This window comes from Haemaphysalis longicornis, unplaced genomic scaffold (assembly GCF_048455015.1).
Source record: "Haemaphysalis longicornis isolate Haplotype H1 unplaced genomic scaffold, Haemaphysalis longicornis Haplotype H1 scaffold_668, whole genome shotgun sequence".
NCBI classification, from domain to species: Eukaryota; Metazoa; Arthropoda; class Arachnida; order Ixodida; family Ixodidae; genus Haemaphysalis; species Haemaphysalis longicornis.
Window position 1 is genome coordinate 52,980 of NW_027526418.1, and position 18,860 is coordinate 71,839.

General features: G+C 48.6%; 2 protein-coding genes across 2 annotated transcripts in view; one reads left to right on the forward strand and one right to left on the reverse strand.

Annotated features, from left to right (window-relative positions):
* Nucleotides 1-5,889: 5,889 nt before the first annotated feature.
* The window catches only part of LOC144144211 (A disintegrin and metalloproteinase with thrombospondin motifs 18-like), a gene marked incomplete at its 3' end in the record, with an annotated part of 34,597 nt that continues 21,626 nt past the window's right edge, over nt 5,890-18,860 (forward strand). The window contains exons 1-3 of the mRNA XM_077675583.1: nt 5,890-6,245; nt 8,158-8,241; nt 12,872-12,993. Of these exons, the coding sequence (XP_077531709.1) occupies nt 6,147-6,245; nt 8,158-8,241; nt 12,872-12,993 (305 nt within the window). The remainder of the gene's footprint in view (nt 6,246-8,157; nt 8,242-12,871; nt 12,994-18,860) is intronic.
* Nucleotides 16,995-18,506, reverse strand: LOC144144209 (uncharacterized). The gene has a single exon (XM_077675581.1). The coding sequence runs from the start codon at nt 18,354-18,356 to the stop codon at nt 16,995-16,997; it is 1,362 nt and encodes a 453-aa protein (XP_077531707.1). The 5' UTR covers nt 18,357-18,506.

Here is an 18,860-nt window from a genome sequence, read left to right on the forward strand (position 1 = left end):
GTCAAACTTTTGGAAAGGTGTAAGGGACAAAGGTGAGGTTCGGCCAGCCCAAATATGGCAAATATTGGACGTGGAAGTGCAAGGGGTCAGCATTTATAAGAGATCCTCTTTTTTCTGGGGTAGATGCAACGGGAACATTTTGAACTATTTTTCGAAGTAAAAATATCCTTTTGAAGTAAAAACCTTTCGACAACTTTGGAATGTTCGCAAGCGCATGTATAGTTTGTAGGCTTGTAATCTCTCTTATTGCATTTAAAGAAATAGCAGATATTGCTACCTATTTGGTTAGTTTTAAACGTGATGGTGATGATGGTACGGCGTGGTGGTGTAGCAAAGCGCCATGCAGAGCGTCGTGCAAGTCGCCAGAGAAGTGTGTGCTCCACAGGGCAGGTTCCTCTTTCCCGACACTGGCCATTCAGAACTTGTTTCGTGTCTCTCCGCAGGTGCAAACGTCGTCTGCTCAGAGGTACTTTAAACGATGGTACCTAGTGTGCTGTGTGCTTATGAAGCATAGGATTTCGCCATGGGGATGTTCAGAGCATAGACTACTTGTTTGGATCAAAATTGGGCAAAGAAAAATTTGAGTGCAGTTGGCCTTTAAGCTTTATAGTGTATTCTGTGCCCAGTATCAATATTCTGTGTATTTTGTGTGTTTTGCAGGTGCACCTTGGCTCCGGCCTGAAAATAAAGGAAACCCGCCTAAAATACATAACGGCGAGTCGGCAAGAGATGAAGGTGGCGCGGGATCTGGCTCGTCACTATTGGACCCCGGCCCAGATGGAGGTGCGCTGTGTTTCAGGATTACCCTCCCGGAACCCAGAGGGCCCGATAGTGACGAGGGAGCGGGCTACGCCAGCAAAACTGGATGCCATAATGAGTGAGTGTTGTACTAGAGCTGTGCACGGGCCGGAATCTGTGCCCGGGCTTGGTGCTTATTGCAGTACACCTGGCCCCTCCTGACAAAGAGGACAGACGGGCCAGCCTGGCCTGTCTGCGTATTTACAATCCACATCCCATAGGGGCTTGCACCTTATTGGGGCACGTTTGGCAGCAGAAACCTACCTTAAGCAGATGAAAAGCATCTAATTGAAATAGCAACCCAAAACGGGCAGCACAGCCCCACTGAAAAGTAAGTCATGCACACGTCTACCACAGCTAGCCTTTGCTAACCTAGCTACTGGGGTGAGGTAATACATCTTCTGTTTTAAGGTTGCCATACAGCTGGCTGATACTAATTAGCTGCTCAGCTTCTTTTATGAACCTGGTGCCCCTAACAGCGTTGCAAAGCTGCATATTCCTAACTCAAAGATGCCACCATAGAAAGAGTCACCTTGTTTCTTGCAGCTGCGGAAAGTTCGACTCTTGCTGACTTCAAGAAGGATGTTATGCAGGCGTTTCTAGATACCAAGGCATTGGACTGGGCTAGTTGTTACATTTTTAATGGAATAAAAACCAGTGGTAAACACAGGACCCAGAAGAAAACGACGGGACAAGCTGGCACTAACAATTGAACGAACAAGGCACTTCAACGCCTAGAAATACCTTCCAGCAACATCATACGCATGTGTGAATAGTCATGTGTCGCCAAATGTTAACAATCAACCACAGTGTTTAGAAAGTTCACCTCTTTGCTAGACAGGAGCAATGACGTGTCACTGACGCAATTGTTACCCAACTTTATTATATAGAAAGCTTCCAAAATTTCCCTTTGGGTTTTTGTACTTCCCTGGCCTAATATGGTTGCATTGCTAAAGACAGGAGTGCACCCGCATTGTCTACAGTGCCTCAGCAGATGAACACCGTCGCTCGTGGAAAGGGAAGCCTTGTGCTCTCTGAGGCGATCATTGATACAGCGGCCTGTTTGACCTATGTAAGCTTTGCCACACGGGAATAAGGGGATGTGATAAATCACATGTGTAGCGCACGGCACAAGTTTCGAAACATGGTTAGTGCCACACGTAGCCCTTCTTTGCGTATGCCGGTCGATGCGACTGCACAGACCGCCCAACTTTTGTGGGGCTGAGAACACAAAGCGTATGCCGTGTTTATTTACCCACCCTTTTGACATTGTGTGAACGTTTGTGCACAAAGGCATAACAACAAGCTAGCCTTGTCCCCATTGACTGGCATACGCAACGAAGGGCTAAGTGTGGCACTAACCATGTTTCGAAATTTGTGCCTTGCGCTACACGTGTGATTTATCACATCCCCTTGTCACCGTGTGGCAATGCGTACATCGGTCAGACAGGCTGCTGTATCAGTGATTGCCTCAGAGAGCACAAGCTTCTCTTTCCACGAGTGACGGTGCTCATCTGCCGAGGCACTGTAGACAATGCGGGTGCACTCATGTCTTTAGCAATGCTGCCATATTAGGCCAGGAAAGCACAAAAACCCAAAGGGAAATTTTGGAAGCTTTCTATATAATGAAAGAGGGGGTAACAATTGTGTCAGTGACATGTCATTGCTCCTGTCCAGCAAAGAGATGAACTTTCCAAACGCTGTGGTTGATAGTTAACATTTGGTGACCCATGCCTAGTCACACATGCGCATGTTGTTGCTGGAAGGTATTTCTATGCGTTGAAGTGCCTTGTTTGTTCAGTTGTTAGTGCCAGCTTGTCCCGTCGTTTTCTTCTGTGTCCTGTGTTTACCGCTGGTTTTTGTTCCACTCATGCGTTTCTAGAATTAGGCTAGCGTAAAGTCTGCAGTTGTGATGGGCCAGTTTTTCAAGATTTGTATGTGAGGAACAAGTTGCACTGCACACATCCCACAGGTTTCAATGTGTTCATTACTGAAAAAAATATGACTAGTCCGAAAGCACGGGCAAAAATTTTGAAAAGTATTATGCTGGCAATGGTCGGGGATATTTTTTTTCCTCCAGGGGCAGCATCGTGGTTCAGCTCATATGCAGGGGTGGTGTGTATGAGCATAAACATGGTAGTTTATTATTATTCTGACCATTTATCATGTGGAAAACAAAGTATATTTGGTGTTACTTTGCAGACGTAATCCAGAACATGGTGCATGAGCATCCAACCGATGTGCCGGCTGCAAAGAGGGTGGCGAATGGCCGTAAGGCCTTGCGCGACCTGTTCGCTGAAGCTGGGCGGCACGCCCGTAAGCTCCCTGCCAAGAAGTCGCCTCCTGGGGAGGCCAGCACGATGGCCACAGAGGCACCAGCAGCAGGGGCCCCCCCTGCAGCAGAGGCCCCCCCCTGCAGCAGAGGCCCCAGCATCAAAGGCCCCTGCAGCAGAGGGCACCAGCAGCACCAGAGTGACCAGCAAGGGCACCCAAGAAACCAATGAAATAAACGGAAATAAAAGTTACTGGAGCTGCTCATTTTGGAGGCCTTACTGTATCAATGCATTTAAAAGCGACCCCAGTGGCTGCTTTAAAGTTAGGGCCCCCCATTTGCTGGAGCATGCCTGCAGGGCGCGTTCGCTGTATCCCAGCAACCTTTCCGGCGCAAGGCAGCGTCGCGTCGGGCACATTTCAGGGCCGTAACCGGCGCATTCCAGCAGGCGTCCGGCGCATTTCTGTGGGCGTCCGGCGTACAGGAATCGGCTCATTCCAGCGTGCGTCCGGCGCATTCCGGCGTGCAGGACCCGGCGCATTCCAGGGGGAATCCGGCGCATTCCGGCGTGCAGGACCCGGCGCATTCCGGCGCGAGTCCGGCGTATTCCGGCGTCCACAGCCGGCGCGTTCCGGCGCATTCCGGCGTCCATCGTGTTCCGGCGCATCTCCGTGCTCCGGCGCGTTCCAGCTTTTGCTAGTCCCATAATCAGGCATTAGCTGGATCGCGCCGGTTCCGGCGCGCTGGGTTTTCCGACAGGGTGACTTGTCTTAATCGGGCTCTGCACCTCTGCTGATAAACGCTTTCCCCCCCCCCCCCCCCCCCCCACCTTTTTTTTTTTCGCGTCTGAAAGCACTGCAAAAGCTATAGTTATCCCCAACCCGGAGCGGCACCGCGTGATGTGCTTGTCGCAGCAGATGCGCCTTCCGTTTCTCCGTTGCTTTTGTGACACTTTTTTTTTAATTGTACATCGAATGCGTTTATAGCAGCAACCAAAAGAAAGCCGGCCATTGGCTGCTACACCACTGTAATGACGCAATTCTAACGGTCGAAGCGCGCCAACACCATGAAAGAGGGAAAAAAATTTTGAGCAAGTTTCTAAGTTATCTGACGGACCCGCCGCGGTGGCTCACTGGCTAAAGCGTTGTGCTGCTGAGCACGAGGACGCGGGTTCGATTCCCGTCCACGGCGGCCGCTTTTCAGATGGAGGCGAAAAGTAGTAGTAGTAGTAGTAACTTTATTTGAGCTCGAGGCGTTTTCAGACGCCAGACGGAGCGGTTCCCAGGTCGCGGGAACCCGTATTGGGCCAGCAGCTCCTGGCCCCTGGCCGTCAGCGCGAGCTGGGTCGGCAGGGCGGGGCTGGACCGCAAGGTCTCCCATCGCTCGTGGAGTGGGGTAGGGGGGGGTGGAGGGAGGGTTGGGGGGTATAGGGGCTTTGAGTTTAGTGCACTCCGCCAGTATGTGTGCGAGCGTGCCGCTGTTTGTTTTACAGAATGGGCAGCGGTCCCCCCTCGTGTTCAGGGTAAAATGTATGCAACAGGACGGGGTGGGCTAGTGACCCGCCTGGATGCGCCTGAGTATTGTCTGTTGCTCCCTGCTCAAGGTGCGGTGTGGCTCGGGGAGGGTACGCCGCTCGTCTTTGTATTCGTTCGTAATTTCTTTATATGTGAGTGCCGGAGTTGGGGTGTCCGTGTCCTGCCCTGCCCGGAGGGTCATTGCTCGGGCGTGGTAGTCAGCGATGACGTTGCCGGCTACCTTTGTATGGGCAGGCACCCATGTGAGCTCTATGGCTCGGCCCGGTGCCCTCTTTTTCGATAGTATTGTGGCTGCCTCTGAGGAGATCACCCCCTTTCTGAAACCGCTGTAGGCTCTCTTTGAGTCAGTGACCACCACCCCCGACGCCCGGTTGAACGAGCGCCAGGGCTATGGCCACTTCCTCCGCTGTCGTGGGCTCGTTAGTCTTTACCGCCGCGCTGTTGATGAGTCGTTCTGCATCGGTGACCACCACCGCTGCGCGATTGCTTCCTTTCACAAGAGAGGCGTCTACGTAGAGCACTCCATTCTCTTGTTGTAGTTGCTGGGACACTGCTTTGGCTCGAGCCTGCCTCCTACCGTCGTCCTTGCCCGGGGCCATGTTCCGGGGTAGGGGCTTGGTCTTTAAGGTCCTAGTCCATTCTGTTGGTATGGTGGTCTTGATTGTCGCCTGTTCTTTGCGCCATCCTATCTTGTCCAGCACCGCGCGGCCGGGAATTGTCTGGCTCAGGCGGAGGACGCTGGCTGGATAGGTGGGCCTCGATGAGCTCATCAACCGTGTTATGTACGCCCATGGCTTGTAAGCGCTGGGTTGACGAGTATATCGGTAAGCCGAGGGCCCTTCTGCTTAGTGGCCTTTCGGATGATGGTGTCGAGTGTAGTCTTCTGGGTCTTGTTGAGATTGAGATACGGTGCCGAATATGTAATTCTTGATATTATGAACGCTTGTACTAGCCTGAGGGCGTCGTCCTCCTTCAGGCCTCTGTTCCGGGTGGTGACTCTTCGCAGCATCGCAAGGATCTTCTCAGCACTGTTCTTAATAAGCGCCCGTGTGTACGAGATTTCGACACACGGTAAAGATCACCACGTGGTGCAAATTAACCCGGAACCTATACGGCATGCCTCATCGCCTCCGTTGTGTCCGCGCGTTAAACCCTACACTCAATCAATCAACATTCGACCCCGATAAATAGCAACGCTCAAAACCCTCATAATCCTTGGCTGAGGTACTCTGCGACCCCTCATTCTAAGTACCGAGTGTGTTGGTTGATTACGTTCTGAAAGCAATTAAAATATTAAAGGAGTCGAAAAAAAGTGTAGCAGGGTCCCTTTAACTCCGCAGTTCCTCGGGCCTTGTACGCACTAACCACTCCTGTAACTCAACTCTCGCAGTGGCCCAGTTTCCGTTCGACCCTCCGCTAATCGTAACCCCGCAAATCCCTTTCCGCTCATTTTAGTCCCGGTTCTTTTTTCCCCCGCCATACTAACCAACCTGCACACCACGTCAGCGTACAACTTCAATCCTCCCGGAACCATCGTGGAGATGGCTGTCTTTTACGACCCCGACTGCCAAGAATCATTCGTGGAGGCATTCGGGTCGGCAAAAAGGTTTGAAGACGCCGTGTGGACTCTCATCGAGCAGGTAAGGAGCTTTTCTTTTTTATTTTTATTTTTCGGCGGAGATGACCGCGTACGATAAAAAAAGGTTTCGGGGTAATTTTTTTTCTCGAAAGAATTGGCAACTTTACGCTTCCCGCCGACACGCGTACACTTCACGCTTGGCTTCTATGCGACCGTGGCCATGTCCCAAACGTGGTTTACGGGCTACAAAAGATATGATAGAGTACCTGCAACACGCAGGTCTAACTGCTCCCAACAAACTCAGCAAGATGGGTGCGCGAGTTAACTATGGTTCGCCTTCCCGTAGAGACTGTGACATAAACCACGTGAGACCCTTCACCAAGTGCACGGCCAGCGTGGTTTACTCCATTCCGTTGAACTGTGGCCGCCAGTATGTAGGCCAAACTGGGCGGTGCCTGAACGTACGGCTTATGGAGCACGCGTCCAGTGTCAAAGCAAAATCCGGTGGCTGGCTCCCCTCGCACGTGTCGTCCTGCAAGTGCACTCCTGAATTTGAGTAGTGTAAAGTGATACAGCACTACGGAAATCATCGCACGCGTGAGCTGCTGGAAGCATACACGATTTATAAGAGTGGCACTGATTGCGTAAGCAACGCTTCTTTTGCCTTGCCTCCAAAGGGGATAGCATTTATTGAGGACTAAGCGAAATGGTCGAACTAGCAATATGATAACGCAAGGATGCTGTTTCTTGTCTATACTTTTAACGTTTTTTGTAATCTTTCATGTTTCTTTATTCTTTCTGCCCTTATCTTGGTGTAACCTTTTCGTTTATATTGCTGAGCGGCAAATAAACACTTTGTTGGTAGTCAGCGCTGTGTGTGTAGCCTCCTTCTTTCTGTCCCTTGAGCGCTGGTTTTGTTTGAACTAACTGAACCAGTCTCTGCAAATAACTCAATGTCTCCGGGCACATCAAGTTCTTCAACATCATCGCCATCACATTCATCAGGTCATCAACTGGCGTAGCAAGTTAGGCATTTTAGCCTAGCTAACATCAATACTCTGCTGAATGCAAGTTTTGTTCACAACCAAGAACTCTACCTCATATTATAGTGCAGTGTGGGCGCAATTCCAAACTTCAACTTCTCCAATCCCCTCTTCCCAGCCCTGAGCTGTGGGAGAACCTGGTGACCAGCGGCCGGCCATCTGGACGTACAGCAATTCCTGGCATCTAGAGCGAAGGCTGTCTGTTCACCTCATAAATTCCCGGGCTAGGGAATCACTCCCACTTCAGAAAGCTCAAATAAACGTCTCTCTCTCTCTCTCTCTCTCTCTCTCTCTCTCTCTCTCTCTCGCTCTCGCTCTCGCTCTCGCTCTCGCTCTCGCTCTCGCTCTCGCTCTCGCTCTCTCTCTCTCTCGCTCTCTCTCTGTCTCGTCAAACTTCATCAAAGATTGTTCTCTCTCTCTCTCTATGCGAGGTCTGGAGATGCAGCGTGGCTGTTGACCTTGAAAACAGCGAAGATGATGGTCCAGGTCTTTGAGAGGGACTACGAAATGTTAATTCCACTTTGCTTACTCGTCCACCACTTTCTGGTAATGAGCACGATGATCCATCAGTGTTTGTGAGGGATGATGGTGCTGGTGAAGGCGGTCTTGGAGCGAAACATATCATCATATTATGTCATAATAGTTCCGCGATACGTGCTACTGTGTCACCACCGTTTCGTTCATTGGATGCAGGTTTTTTGGAGAAAACGTTCAGAGGGGGACGGCGCAGCTGACAAACTTCTTTAAGTTGTAGAATCCATCCGTCGACACCGAGATTTCGACGCAGCACTTGGGGCCCCTTTCAAATATTCGCGACGAACTTCTGATAGCAACACTGTACTTTTATTCTTACAGACTAAAGCACTCGTCGCCCGAACGCCGTGCACATTTATTTATCCTTTGTGTTTCGTTTTATATCCAACCCCCTAGGTCCAAGTTTTCTACAAGAGGCCGTGGCTGAAAAGGGCGATACACATCGTCGTCACCCAACTGACTTTTCTCGAAAAACCACCGGTAAGAGTTAATTTCTACTTAATTTTCTTCCATGCCTAAATAGTGTCGCGTAGGCTCCGCCTTGGTAGCACTGTTGGACGTTATTCTAACCGCAATGAAACCCTCGAACGCGACTTCGGATGAGAGTTGTAAACAATCACTCTGTAGAATACAGCTTAATGTTGATATCACGCATGCTTTTTGAGTAAAACGCCCCGATTGCTCAAGCAGAATGCACAATCAAAGCACAAACCCAAACAGTCAAGCTCCGTAACCACCACTTTCGAAGTGACTGAAGGAAAGACACGAAGTCTACGCAGTTTCGATATGAAAACGCGATTTTATTTAACGCTCACAGGCAGAGGTATTGCAGGCTGTTAACGTTTACTGTTGTGTATGATTTTTTTTATCACGCTGCAGCTCCATTATGAACCCCTATTTCTTTTTTTTTTTGTGAGTTAATGGGCATAGTTATATAAAAAATACATTTGTTCCGTCCTTTCCGTGCCGCCTTTTGGTAGCATCCGTGCCTAAAGCCGACATAGCAGACGACCCCACATTCATACCAGGTGCTCAGGACAAATATCGCGCCTGAGATGATCATTCCTGTCCATCTTTGTTTGACGCCAGGGAGAAAAAAGGCCGCGCTACCCGGGAAAAACAAGCACACGCCGATAACGCACAGCTAAAGTTGAAAACGGTGATTAAGGGCAGCCGTCGCTGGCGCAACAAAGTAGGTAATACTCGGCAAAAACTTAAGAACGGCAACGATGATGATTGATGATTTCTATTGGTTTCCCCTTTGTATCGGGGTGATGACATGTCATCTTACCAAAAAAGACTAATATACCTATGTTTTACACTTTTGGTTCAATACTAGCGCTGCTTAGGGCAGGCACAAAAAGCTTATTAGGCACAAAATACTTTTTTTTTTCTGTTACAAGTGGTAACTGTCCTAGGCAATATTCCCCTCTCTGCTTTTCGTCCACCAGCATTCTAATCTTCTTTTCGTCCCCTCGACAGCCTTGAAGTTCACTTCCTCTGTGATACCTTTAAATCCTAGGGCTTCTGACAGCCCAATATTCCCTTCATGTAGATTTGGATGGATACCCTCACATTCTAGCACGATGTGCCGCATAGTTTCTGTTTCTTTTCCGCAGACCACGCATACCCCATCATTTTGTGAATACTTCCCCACAAAACTCTTAGTTCGCAGGCAACCTGCTCTAGCCTCAAAAAGCAAAGCACTGCCCTGGGAATTATCGTAGAAATTTTCCTTTCTGATGTTCATCTTCTCAGCCCTGTACATCTCTAACGACGTTTTGGCTTCCATTTTTTCCCTCCATTTATTCGTTTCAATCTGCCTTGCCTCTTTTTTGGTTACCTTGGCTGTTTTGGATTCCCCACTGTTCTTTCCGTATTTCATCGTTAGCCTTCTAGTCTTTCTTAACCACTGCGTGTCCACGCTTTTCAAGTATAGGTACCTAAAAACCTTAGCTGCCCACCTTCGTTGATCCATTGCCCTCAACCTCATCTCAAAGCATATTTTACTCTGAGCTTCTCTAACTTCAAACGACGCCCAGCCCATATCTCCCTGAACTGCTTCGTTAGTTGTTTTTCCATGCGCGCCTAAGGCCAGACGGCCTACCGTTCTCTGGTTTACTTCAAGGCGTGATAGAACGTCTGATTTTAAGCAGAGTACAGCATTCGCAAACGTGAGACCCGGAACCATTACTCCTTTCCACATTCCTCTTACTACTTCATATTTGTTATACCCCCACAGAGCTCTATGCTTCATTATAGCTGCGTTTCGCTTTCCCTTAACCTTAAGTTGCTCCTCGTGAGTACTTAAGTAGCTATCCCCTTCGTTTATCCACACTCCCAAATATTTATATTCATTGACTCTAGGTAATTCGCCTTGCTGGATAGACACTACGTCGGTGGTAGCGTCATTGAAAACCATTATTCCTGATTTTTCTGCACCGAAATTTAACCCGAGGTCAGTGGCTTCCTGGCCGCAAATATTTATTAGCCGCTGCATATCGGTTTGGTTATCAGCTAAAAGAACAATGTCGTCTGCGTATAACATTCCCGGAATATGCTGTTGTACCACTTCGCCTTGCAGCATATGGGTTAGGCTAAACCCTACTTGACTTTCTTCCAGTTTCTTTTCTAACCCTGCCATGTAAAGCATGAACAGTATTGGGCTCAAAGGGCATCCCTGTTTCAGTCCCCGATGGATGTTGACCTGCCGGGCGCATTTCTGTCCTTCCCAAGTAAGGTGCACTCTATTGTCTTTATAGATTGCTATAAGGAACTGTACTAACTCGTCATCTAATCCCTGGAGTTTCAACATTCTCCACAACCGTTCTCTGTTTACGTTGTCATATGCCCCTTTAATGTCCAAGAACGTAATCCATAGTGGTCTATTCTGTGCTTTCGCAATTTCAATGCATTGCGTTATCACGAACAGATTGTCATCCAGTCGCCTGTCTTGTCTAAATCCATTCTGCAGTTCCCCAAGTATTTCATTTTCTTCCATCCATGCTTGAATTTCTGATTTTATCGCCTGCATTACGAATCTATACACCACTGACGTTACTGTGAGTGGTCTGTATGACTCAATACTGGCTTTGTCTCCTCTGCCTTTATATATTAAATTCATCCTACTTTCTAACCAGTCCTCTGGTACTTGTTTGGTTTCTATTACCTTATCTATTGCCCTCATAAACGATTCCTTACTTTTAGGTCCAAGTAGGTTTATCAGTTGCATTGGTATTCCGTCCGGGCCCACTGCTGTCTGAGGGGAAACCTTTTGCTCTGCTTTTTTCCAATCAAGGTTGCTCAAACTTATTTCCCTTTCCGCAGTCTTTTGTGGCGCTGATGTTATCGGTGCCGGTTTCCCTACCACTATTATCCTAAACTTCTCACTAATCACTCGATGAATATGCGCCAACGCGTGCTCTCCTTCTAAATGTTCCCCCTCCTCATCAATCAGGAATTTTTGATGGTTAGCGTTTTTTGAGCTTAGTGATTTTACATGGTTCCAAAACTTCTTGGATGCGCTTTTGTCCTTCTTCCGTATTTCTGCCATCCATTGTTCGCTTTTCTGCTTGATCTTCGCTTGCACCATTTTCTGCACTTCTAGTTTTTTCCCACGGTAGACATCCCACTTTTCCTTCACTACCTCCGGTTCCATACTAGTTCTTTTTGCTTCTCTATGTTCTCTCGACGCCTTTCTTCGCTGGTCGATAGCCTCTTTTATTTCCTAATTCCACCAGCTTCTCGGCTTTCTCTTCCCTTTCCATCGGTTTCGTTCCTTTTCTTCATTAATCTTACCCTTTATGAACGCAATTATTTCATCGTAATCCCAATTTTTGCATGGGTATTTTTTGATTTCATCTTCCAATCTATCAGCGATGATCTTTAACTGCTCATTATTCAAATTATTTCCTCCTATTGTACCTATTTCTGCATTTGTCCGGGTTGCGCCTCCAAAGTGCAAGCTAAACCGCTTGTGGTCGCTTCCTAAGCTGTCTGTTCCATTTTCATCTATCCTCATTTCCCGCAGCCTGCCGTATACTGTCTCGGATACTAAACCGTAGTCTATGCTGGACTGCCTGTTACCGCTTTCCCACGTTATTTGTCCGTCACACTTGCTTTCCGTGTTTACTATTACAAGCCGGTTTACTATTACAAGCCGGTTGCCGCTGTGCCTCCTCACCGCAGCCGGATGTTACTCCATGCGGCGCAAGTAGTTCGTTGCTGGGACTATTTTGAAAATGGCCCGAGCCGTTTTCGTGATTTTTTTGGGCTTCATATGCTTATAAACAAGACTACTGCGGCGACGACAGACAAACTACGTGAGGAAAGGTGGACGATATCGCGCATCCATAGGCTCTCCTTTCAAAACGCGCGCGCCCGTTGACATCCGGGTCCGTCGCTTAGGCGGAGTGATACCGTACATGAGCTATTGCCGTTCTTAACTTGTTCCCGAGTATAGGTCTTTCGGCTTCCGGCGGCGGCGGAGTTCTCCGACCCTTCTCACCCTCTCTCCCGACGGCCTTTCCTGCGGCGTAGATCACCGCTGAACAGCCATTTGTTCATAGTCCAAGGTTCGACGAAAACTCGTCAGGCGAGGGAGATTCATAGATGAAATACCAACAGGCACTTGCCTTGTCAAAAACAAGTAAACAAATAAAGGTGAATTCAACAGCACCAGAACGATGTCAAAAAAGGCAATGCAAGCTCGAATGCCTTGGCGGATCATCCCCTGGCTTCTAACCACATCATCGATTGGGATTCCGCAAGCATAATCGCATCAGAGAAGCGCCTGTCGACACGACTACTTCTAGAATCAGTACATATTCAAACAACTAAAAACACGATTAACCGGTCGCGGGGTAATCTCCCGAGATATACATGCGCACTCTGCGCCACCGAACTTATATAAATAGTGGCGCCCTTCACACCCCTATTCATTGTGAACAAGGGGCCCGTAGGGGCCCCGAAACGTCTTTACTTGTTTATTTTTGACAAAGCAAGTGCCTGTTTGTATTTCATCAAGGCATTTGTTCAGTACACAGTACACACGGTATGCTAATGCTTTATAATGTCATGTGAGGTGCTGCTGATTCATGCCTGCACGCAGAACGAGCTCATGAGGTCCTCGGAGGCGGACGAGCTCCTCAAGGGTTTCGCCAACTTCACGGGCGACAGGAACGCTCCCGACGGCGAGCAGGGACACTGGGACGTCGCTCTGCTGCTCACGGGGTACGTTTGCCGGGCGCAGGGGGCTGCGACAATGCGATGGCGTATTTATTACATTGCCCACATACGCGCGCAAAGGGGTGTTGGTGTTTTTTTTAAATGCAGAGCATTTCAGTAACTCACGATGTCACCCGCGTTGACGTCCGTAGTCCGCACCGTCATTGTCCCTACTATATAAAAAAAAAATACTATCCGGTGCCCGGTTTCGATCCCTCGACCCTGCGGGCGGAACGCAATGTACATAGTGCTCTACCCACTGCGCCACAAAGCCGACACAGAAAGGTGTTTTTTTTTTCTTTACTGCATGGAAAACTACCCTTAATACAGCCTACAAAAGTTATGAGTCATCCAAGAAGATGCATATCACAGCAGCTAAAATTAGCCGTTCGTTAAAACTCTGGCAGGCAGACGCACGCGTCCAACAGATGCAGCCATTCTGGTGGGTTACTTTGCGCCGCATAAATGCTCCGCACCAACGCATTTTGCTCCCGAAAAATGGACTTCGTTGGGCGAGGGGGTTCCGCGTGCCTGTCCGTCATGCGGCACTTCCACAAGCTATACAATCCGATCACAACAAATATATCATAGGGCACTCCAGTAACATCTCTAAAAGGCAAGAACCGAATTGTATAAGGGGTAATGTCTATGTCCTTTTTAAGAGTTCGTTGCAACACATCCCAGAAAAACACCGCATCCCGGCACAAAACAAAACAATGATCAATGGTTTCAGGTTGATTGCATAAACGGCAATTGTCAGACCAAGGAATAGACATTCCTTTCTCGCGCAACCATGTTTTCACTGGTAGTGTTGATGTATGCAGCTTAAAGAAAAACGTTTTTGCATTTGGAGGAAGACACATACGTGTGACCCGCTTCAAAACACTGTCCTTATGGTGGCCAATGTAAGGCTGGCGATAAACCGGCACTGGGAACAGACTCTCTAATAAAGTGTTCGTCAAAGCCTTCCTGGAAAGGGTAAACAGATATTGCAGGGAAAACCTCGCAGTAAGGAAATTGAAGGTGTCGACCACCTCCTTTAAAAACCCCCATGGCGGCTTCGTACTGACTTCACCAGTGGAGACAAGCAAAAACGGTAAATGAAAACTTATGCGCTGTTGAATAACGTTGAGCAGAAGTGGATGATGCGTCACCTTATAGAAGAAAAACCTAGATACAAGCTGGTGTACAAACAAATGTATCAGCCCAGCACCCCCAGACACTAATGGAAGAAACAAATTGTCCCTACGCATAGGTTCCCATTGGGACCCCCACACAAATGTCGCAAAAACTCTATGTAGAGCTTGTACTTTAGAACGCGCACAGTGGAGTACTTGCAGCACATAAACAAGCTTTGCGACAAGGAAGACATTACAAACGTGCGCACGCGCAAACACAGAAAGTTCTCGCCCCATCCATGCCTGAGAGGCTCGCTTGACTTTTTGGAGTGCCAATGACCAATGAGGCCCGGTGTTTCGTATTTGGTGCAAGGGTACACCTAAGTATTGAAGTGCGTCCTTATCCTAAGTAATGCCACCAAATAAGGACGGTTTGGCACCCCATTCACCAAACCAAAATCCCTTTGTTTTTTCCATATTCACAGCTGCTCCAGACGCGTCACAAAACTGCCTGGTGAGATTAAGGGCTTCTTGAACGCTTTTTTTATCAGAACAAAAATAGGCAATGTCATCCGCGTAAGCAAGGACCTTAACCTCACAGGATAGCGATGAAAAGCCCCGTACTCTTTCACTCTGCTGAATACTAAGGCACAGAGGTTCGAGATATATGGCAAACAACAAGGGTGAAAGGGGGCAGCCCTGTCTAACAGACGACTTAATCGAAACTGGCTTAGACAGAACGCGGTTGACGACCAGTTGTGTGGTGCACTGTTTGTAACAAAGCTGAATGCCTTTTAACAACACATCCCCTAAATTTACCTCTGCCAATAGTGCGAATAGAAAATCATGAGAAACGCGATCAAATGCCTTTGAAAGGTCAATTTGGATAAGGGCCACCTGCTCTGCCGAATCAGACACACACTCCAATATTGAACGGGCAACATGTATGTTTGTTTGAATGCTCCTACCTCTAATACCGCAAGTTTGGTGAGGTCCTACTAAACTAGTGATGACAAGTTGAAGGCGCCTAGATAAAATTTTTGCGAAAATTTTATAATCTACATTGCAGAGAGATATTGGCCGATAGCCGTCAACTGATTTCAGCTTTTGTTCATCGTGCGTTTTCGGAATTAAAACTGTGTGTCCTAAATAAAAGGTTGGCGGCAAAACATCATGGTCGTATGCTGCTGTGAATATGTCTAACAGAACGGGAGCAAGGATAGCAGAGAACTTTTGATAAAACTCTCCGCTCAAACCATCGGGCCCCGGGGTCTTGTTTGTCTTGAGGTCAGAGATGGCAGCCTTAACTTCTTCGAGTGTAATAGGCCCAGAAACCAGAGCGCACTCATCGTCTGTCAGCTTTGGCAGTAAATCAATGAGAGAACTAAATTCTTGCCCCCGAGCTAATAGACTTGACCCCGCAAATAGCGTGCTGTAGTGGTCATGGAAAGCACTAGCAATTCCAGCTGCTTCAGTGTACTTAATACCGTTATGTTGAATTTCGATTACCTCCTTCGCAAGTGCTGACTCCCGCTCATCATTTAGTGAACGACGAGTGGGGTAACTATCAAAGAATTTTTCAGTTCTCGACCGAATTAGAGCGCCATGGTATTTTTCGGTAACATATTGCTGAAGTTGTGCCTTAACAATGCCAATTTCCTCTACACCCGATCCCGGACTGACCGCTTCGAGTTCATGAAGCCCTACCAATGTACGAGTTAGTTCCCGTACATAAAAACGTTTTAAAAACGAAAGGCGTGCGGACTCTTCTATTGCGCAATCCCTTACCTCCTGTTTGAATAAATCCCATTTCTGATATAAAGAAAGACTGTGTGTTTCAAGAATACTAGTCAAGCAATCGGATATACGTTTACAAAATATTCCATCGGCCAATAAAGAGGTATTAAGCTTCCACAGATCCCATTGAGGCAGCACGCTACGCGGTCTTGAACGTCCTAAGCAAACAGATACCATGCAGTGGTCTGTGAAGAAGATCGGGCGTACAATATAGTCAGAAATGCTAGGCATCTCTTCTGCTGAAATGTATATGCGGTCAAGACGGGCATTCGAATTGCTCTGAAAGTGAGTAAAGTGCATGGTACTCCCTTTTACCTGACCAACATCAACAAGACCATTATCATGCACTAAATCAGACAGGGTGGCTGCACTTTGGTCGTATTGTGAACGTGGTCTAGATCGGTCTTGCTCACAGCAGACACAATTAAAATCCCCCATGAGGAGGATTGTCCGTTGTGTGCGTAGAAAATTCCCCAGTGACATAAAAAAGGAGTTACGTTCCCGACAATTCACTGGAGCATAAATGCATATGATACGCCATTCAACTCCTACCATAACAAGGTCACAGCAAATAAAACGCCCAGCATCATCTATACTACAGGAGAGACTGGAAAACTAGGCCGCGGGTTCGATTCCCGGCCGCGGCGGCCGCTTTTCTGATGGAGGCGAAAAGCAAAAACGCCCGTGTGTACGAGATTTCGGCGCACGATAAAGATCCCCAGGTGGTCAAAATTAATCCGGAGCCCTCCACTACGGCGCGCCTCATCGCCTGCGTTGCGTCGGCGCGTTAAACCCTACAATCAATCAATCAGAGACTGGAAAACTCAACTTTCTTGCTAATAACCAAAAAACATCCACCAGACAAGCCTGCAGAGGGACTAACACATACGTTGTAATGTTCTAAAAAGGGTTCTAATGCAGCCGCCGTGTCCTCATCACTGCAGAGCTTTGTCTCCTGGATGGCCGCAATGTCCACGCCCATCCGTTTAAGGAGGCGTAAAAGCTGGTATTGCGTTCTCCTGTTTCTTAGACCTCTCACGTTAAGTGTGGCCGCGTGAAATGCTATGACACTTGCCATTTTGTTGGAGCTTCTTAAGCGACCTTTTCACCTCCAGATGTGCCACCCTTGCGGGTGGTCTTGGATGACAGTGATTTTCCTGACTTTTTGGAGCCAGCCCGCGTCACAAGACCACTAGTCACCACAGCCATGTCGGAAGAATCTTGAGCATTGGACGCTTGCTTTTTGCCAGCGCTCGATGACTTGTCCTCGCCATCGACAGGAGCTGGCCTCTTCACCGATTCGCTGTTACCACCCGGAACATCATCTGGTAGAGCCACAGCATCCGCCCAGGATGCGGACGGCAAGGTGACGGAACTTTCATCTCCACCTTCTCCGCACGAGACATCACTGCTGTCATCATCGCTGGCAGGTAAAGGTACCGCAGCATGAACCTCCCCTGAAGCGTCATTCGAAGCTGTCGAATGCGTGTCCATTTCCTCTTCTCGGTTCTGCTTACTAGACTGGGAATCATCCTGCCGCTCACGATCAGGTGGCACAGGGGAGGGCTCCAGTTCCCTGCGATCCACCGACGAAGAATCTTGAGGCCCAGCCTCCGGATTTTCCGATAGCACCGACTGGCCAACTTCACCTGATGCGTCAACGACCTCCGTCACATCCATGACATGAGCGGAGACGTCATCTTCAGTAGTTGATTCTTGGCCATGCCGAAGCTTGTCTGCGTACGTCATGACGCACCTTTCTGCGGTATGACCATATCGTCGACACTCGTTGCACCGGGGTGTTCGGCACTGCCGTCGCACGTGCCCAATCCTGCTGCACCGCAAACAAAGAGGTGGCCTTCCAGGAATCAGTACAAGACACTGGCTCCCATAAATGTCCATCATATGCGGCACATCAGAGACCGATACTCCATCCTTTAGTGTAAGGGACACCTCGCGAGCTCCAGTCTCCATATGGTCCATTCCCGGACACCGCCACATTTCTCTGGTAATGGATTGGGTGGTTCCAAATGGTTCGAGCGCTTCTGTTACTCTACGGTTTTCCATGTGACGCGGCACCCAAAGTAGCTTCATCCTAACATTCTTTGTATCCGGGTCAAACACCATACACTGCAATCCTTTGACGATGAACTTCTCGAGCTGGACTAGCTTCTGCTTGACGGCGCTCGAGACGCAAGTAACCATCCACACGTGGCTCATTTGGTATTGCCCTATACACAAGACGTCGCGGAGGTTGATCACGCGAGCCAGAGCATCCCTAAAATCGGGAGCACGGTATGGCCGGCCTTTCAAGTCCGCATGCAGGAAGACAGTGTTCAAGACAACATTACCGGTTGGCAGACGGGGAAGGATGATCTTGTACGTATCCATGTTAGTTCCGGACGAAGTAGTACCTCGGCCAGTGGCCGATGCGCTGTTTCCAGCTGAGAGCATAGAGAAACACAGCCGCTCGGAACGGAGGTACACTACGAACGCGCCTTATATCGTTGACTCATTCAAATTACTGCTGACGAGCGCTCTCTCGTCAGCAGTTGCCACAAGTGCAACAACATTAACGTAACGCAAACTACTTAACGTCATGCGCCCCCGGAAATGCTCTGCATTTGATCGTGCCCCTCGCGAGGGGGATGTTTCACTGCGTCTTCTCTCGGTCGCGGGACCCGTGGCGCCATCTGGCGGAGGCGCGGCACAACTCGTAGCACTTTGAAAAAATGCGGCGCCAGCCAGTTTTAAAGACGATAGTCTTTCTTGAGCTACCTGAACGCAGAAATTTTTGTCTGTCTGTCTGTCTGTCTGTCTGTCTGTCCGTCTGTCTATGACTCGATTCAGCCACCCGGCCAAAGTGAAACAAACTGCGTATTAGTCTTATATACCCACAGCCACATCTGAACGTTCAAGTCCCGTGGCATTGTTCTTCTTTTCAACGTTGTTGAAGAA

Bases quoted from the DNA above. Each gene is read 5' to 3' on its own strand.
- LOC144144209 (XM_077675581.1), bottom strand. From the start codon at position 18,356: ATGCTCTCAGCTGGAAACAGCGCATCGGCCACTGGCCGAGGTACTACT.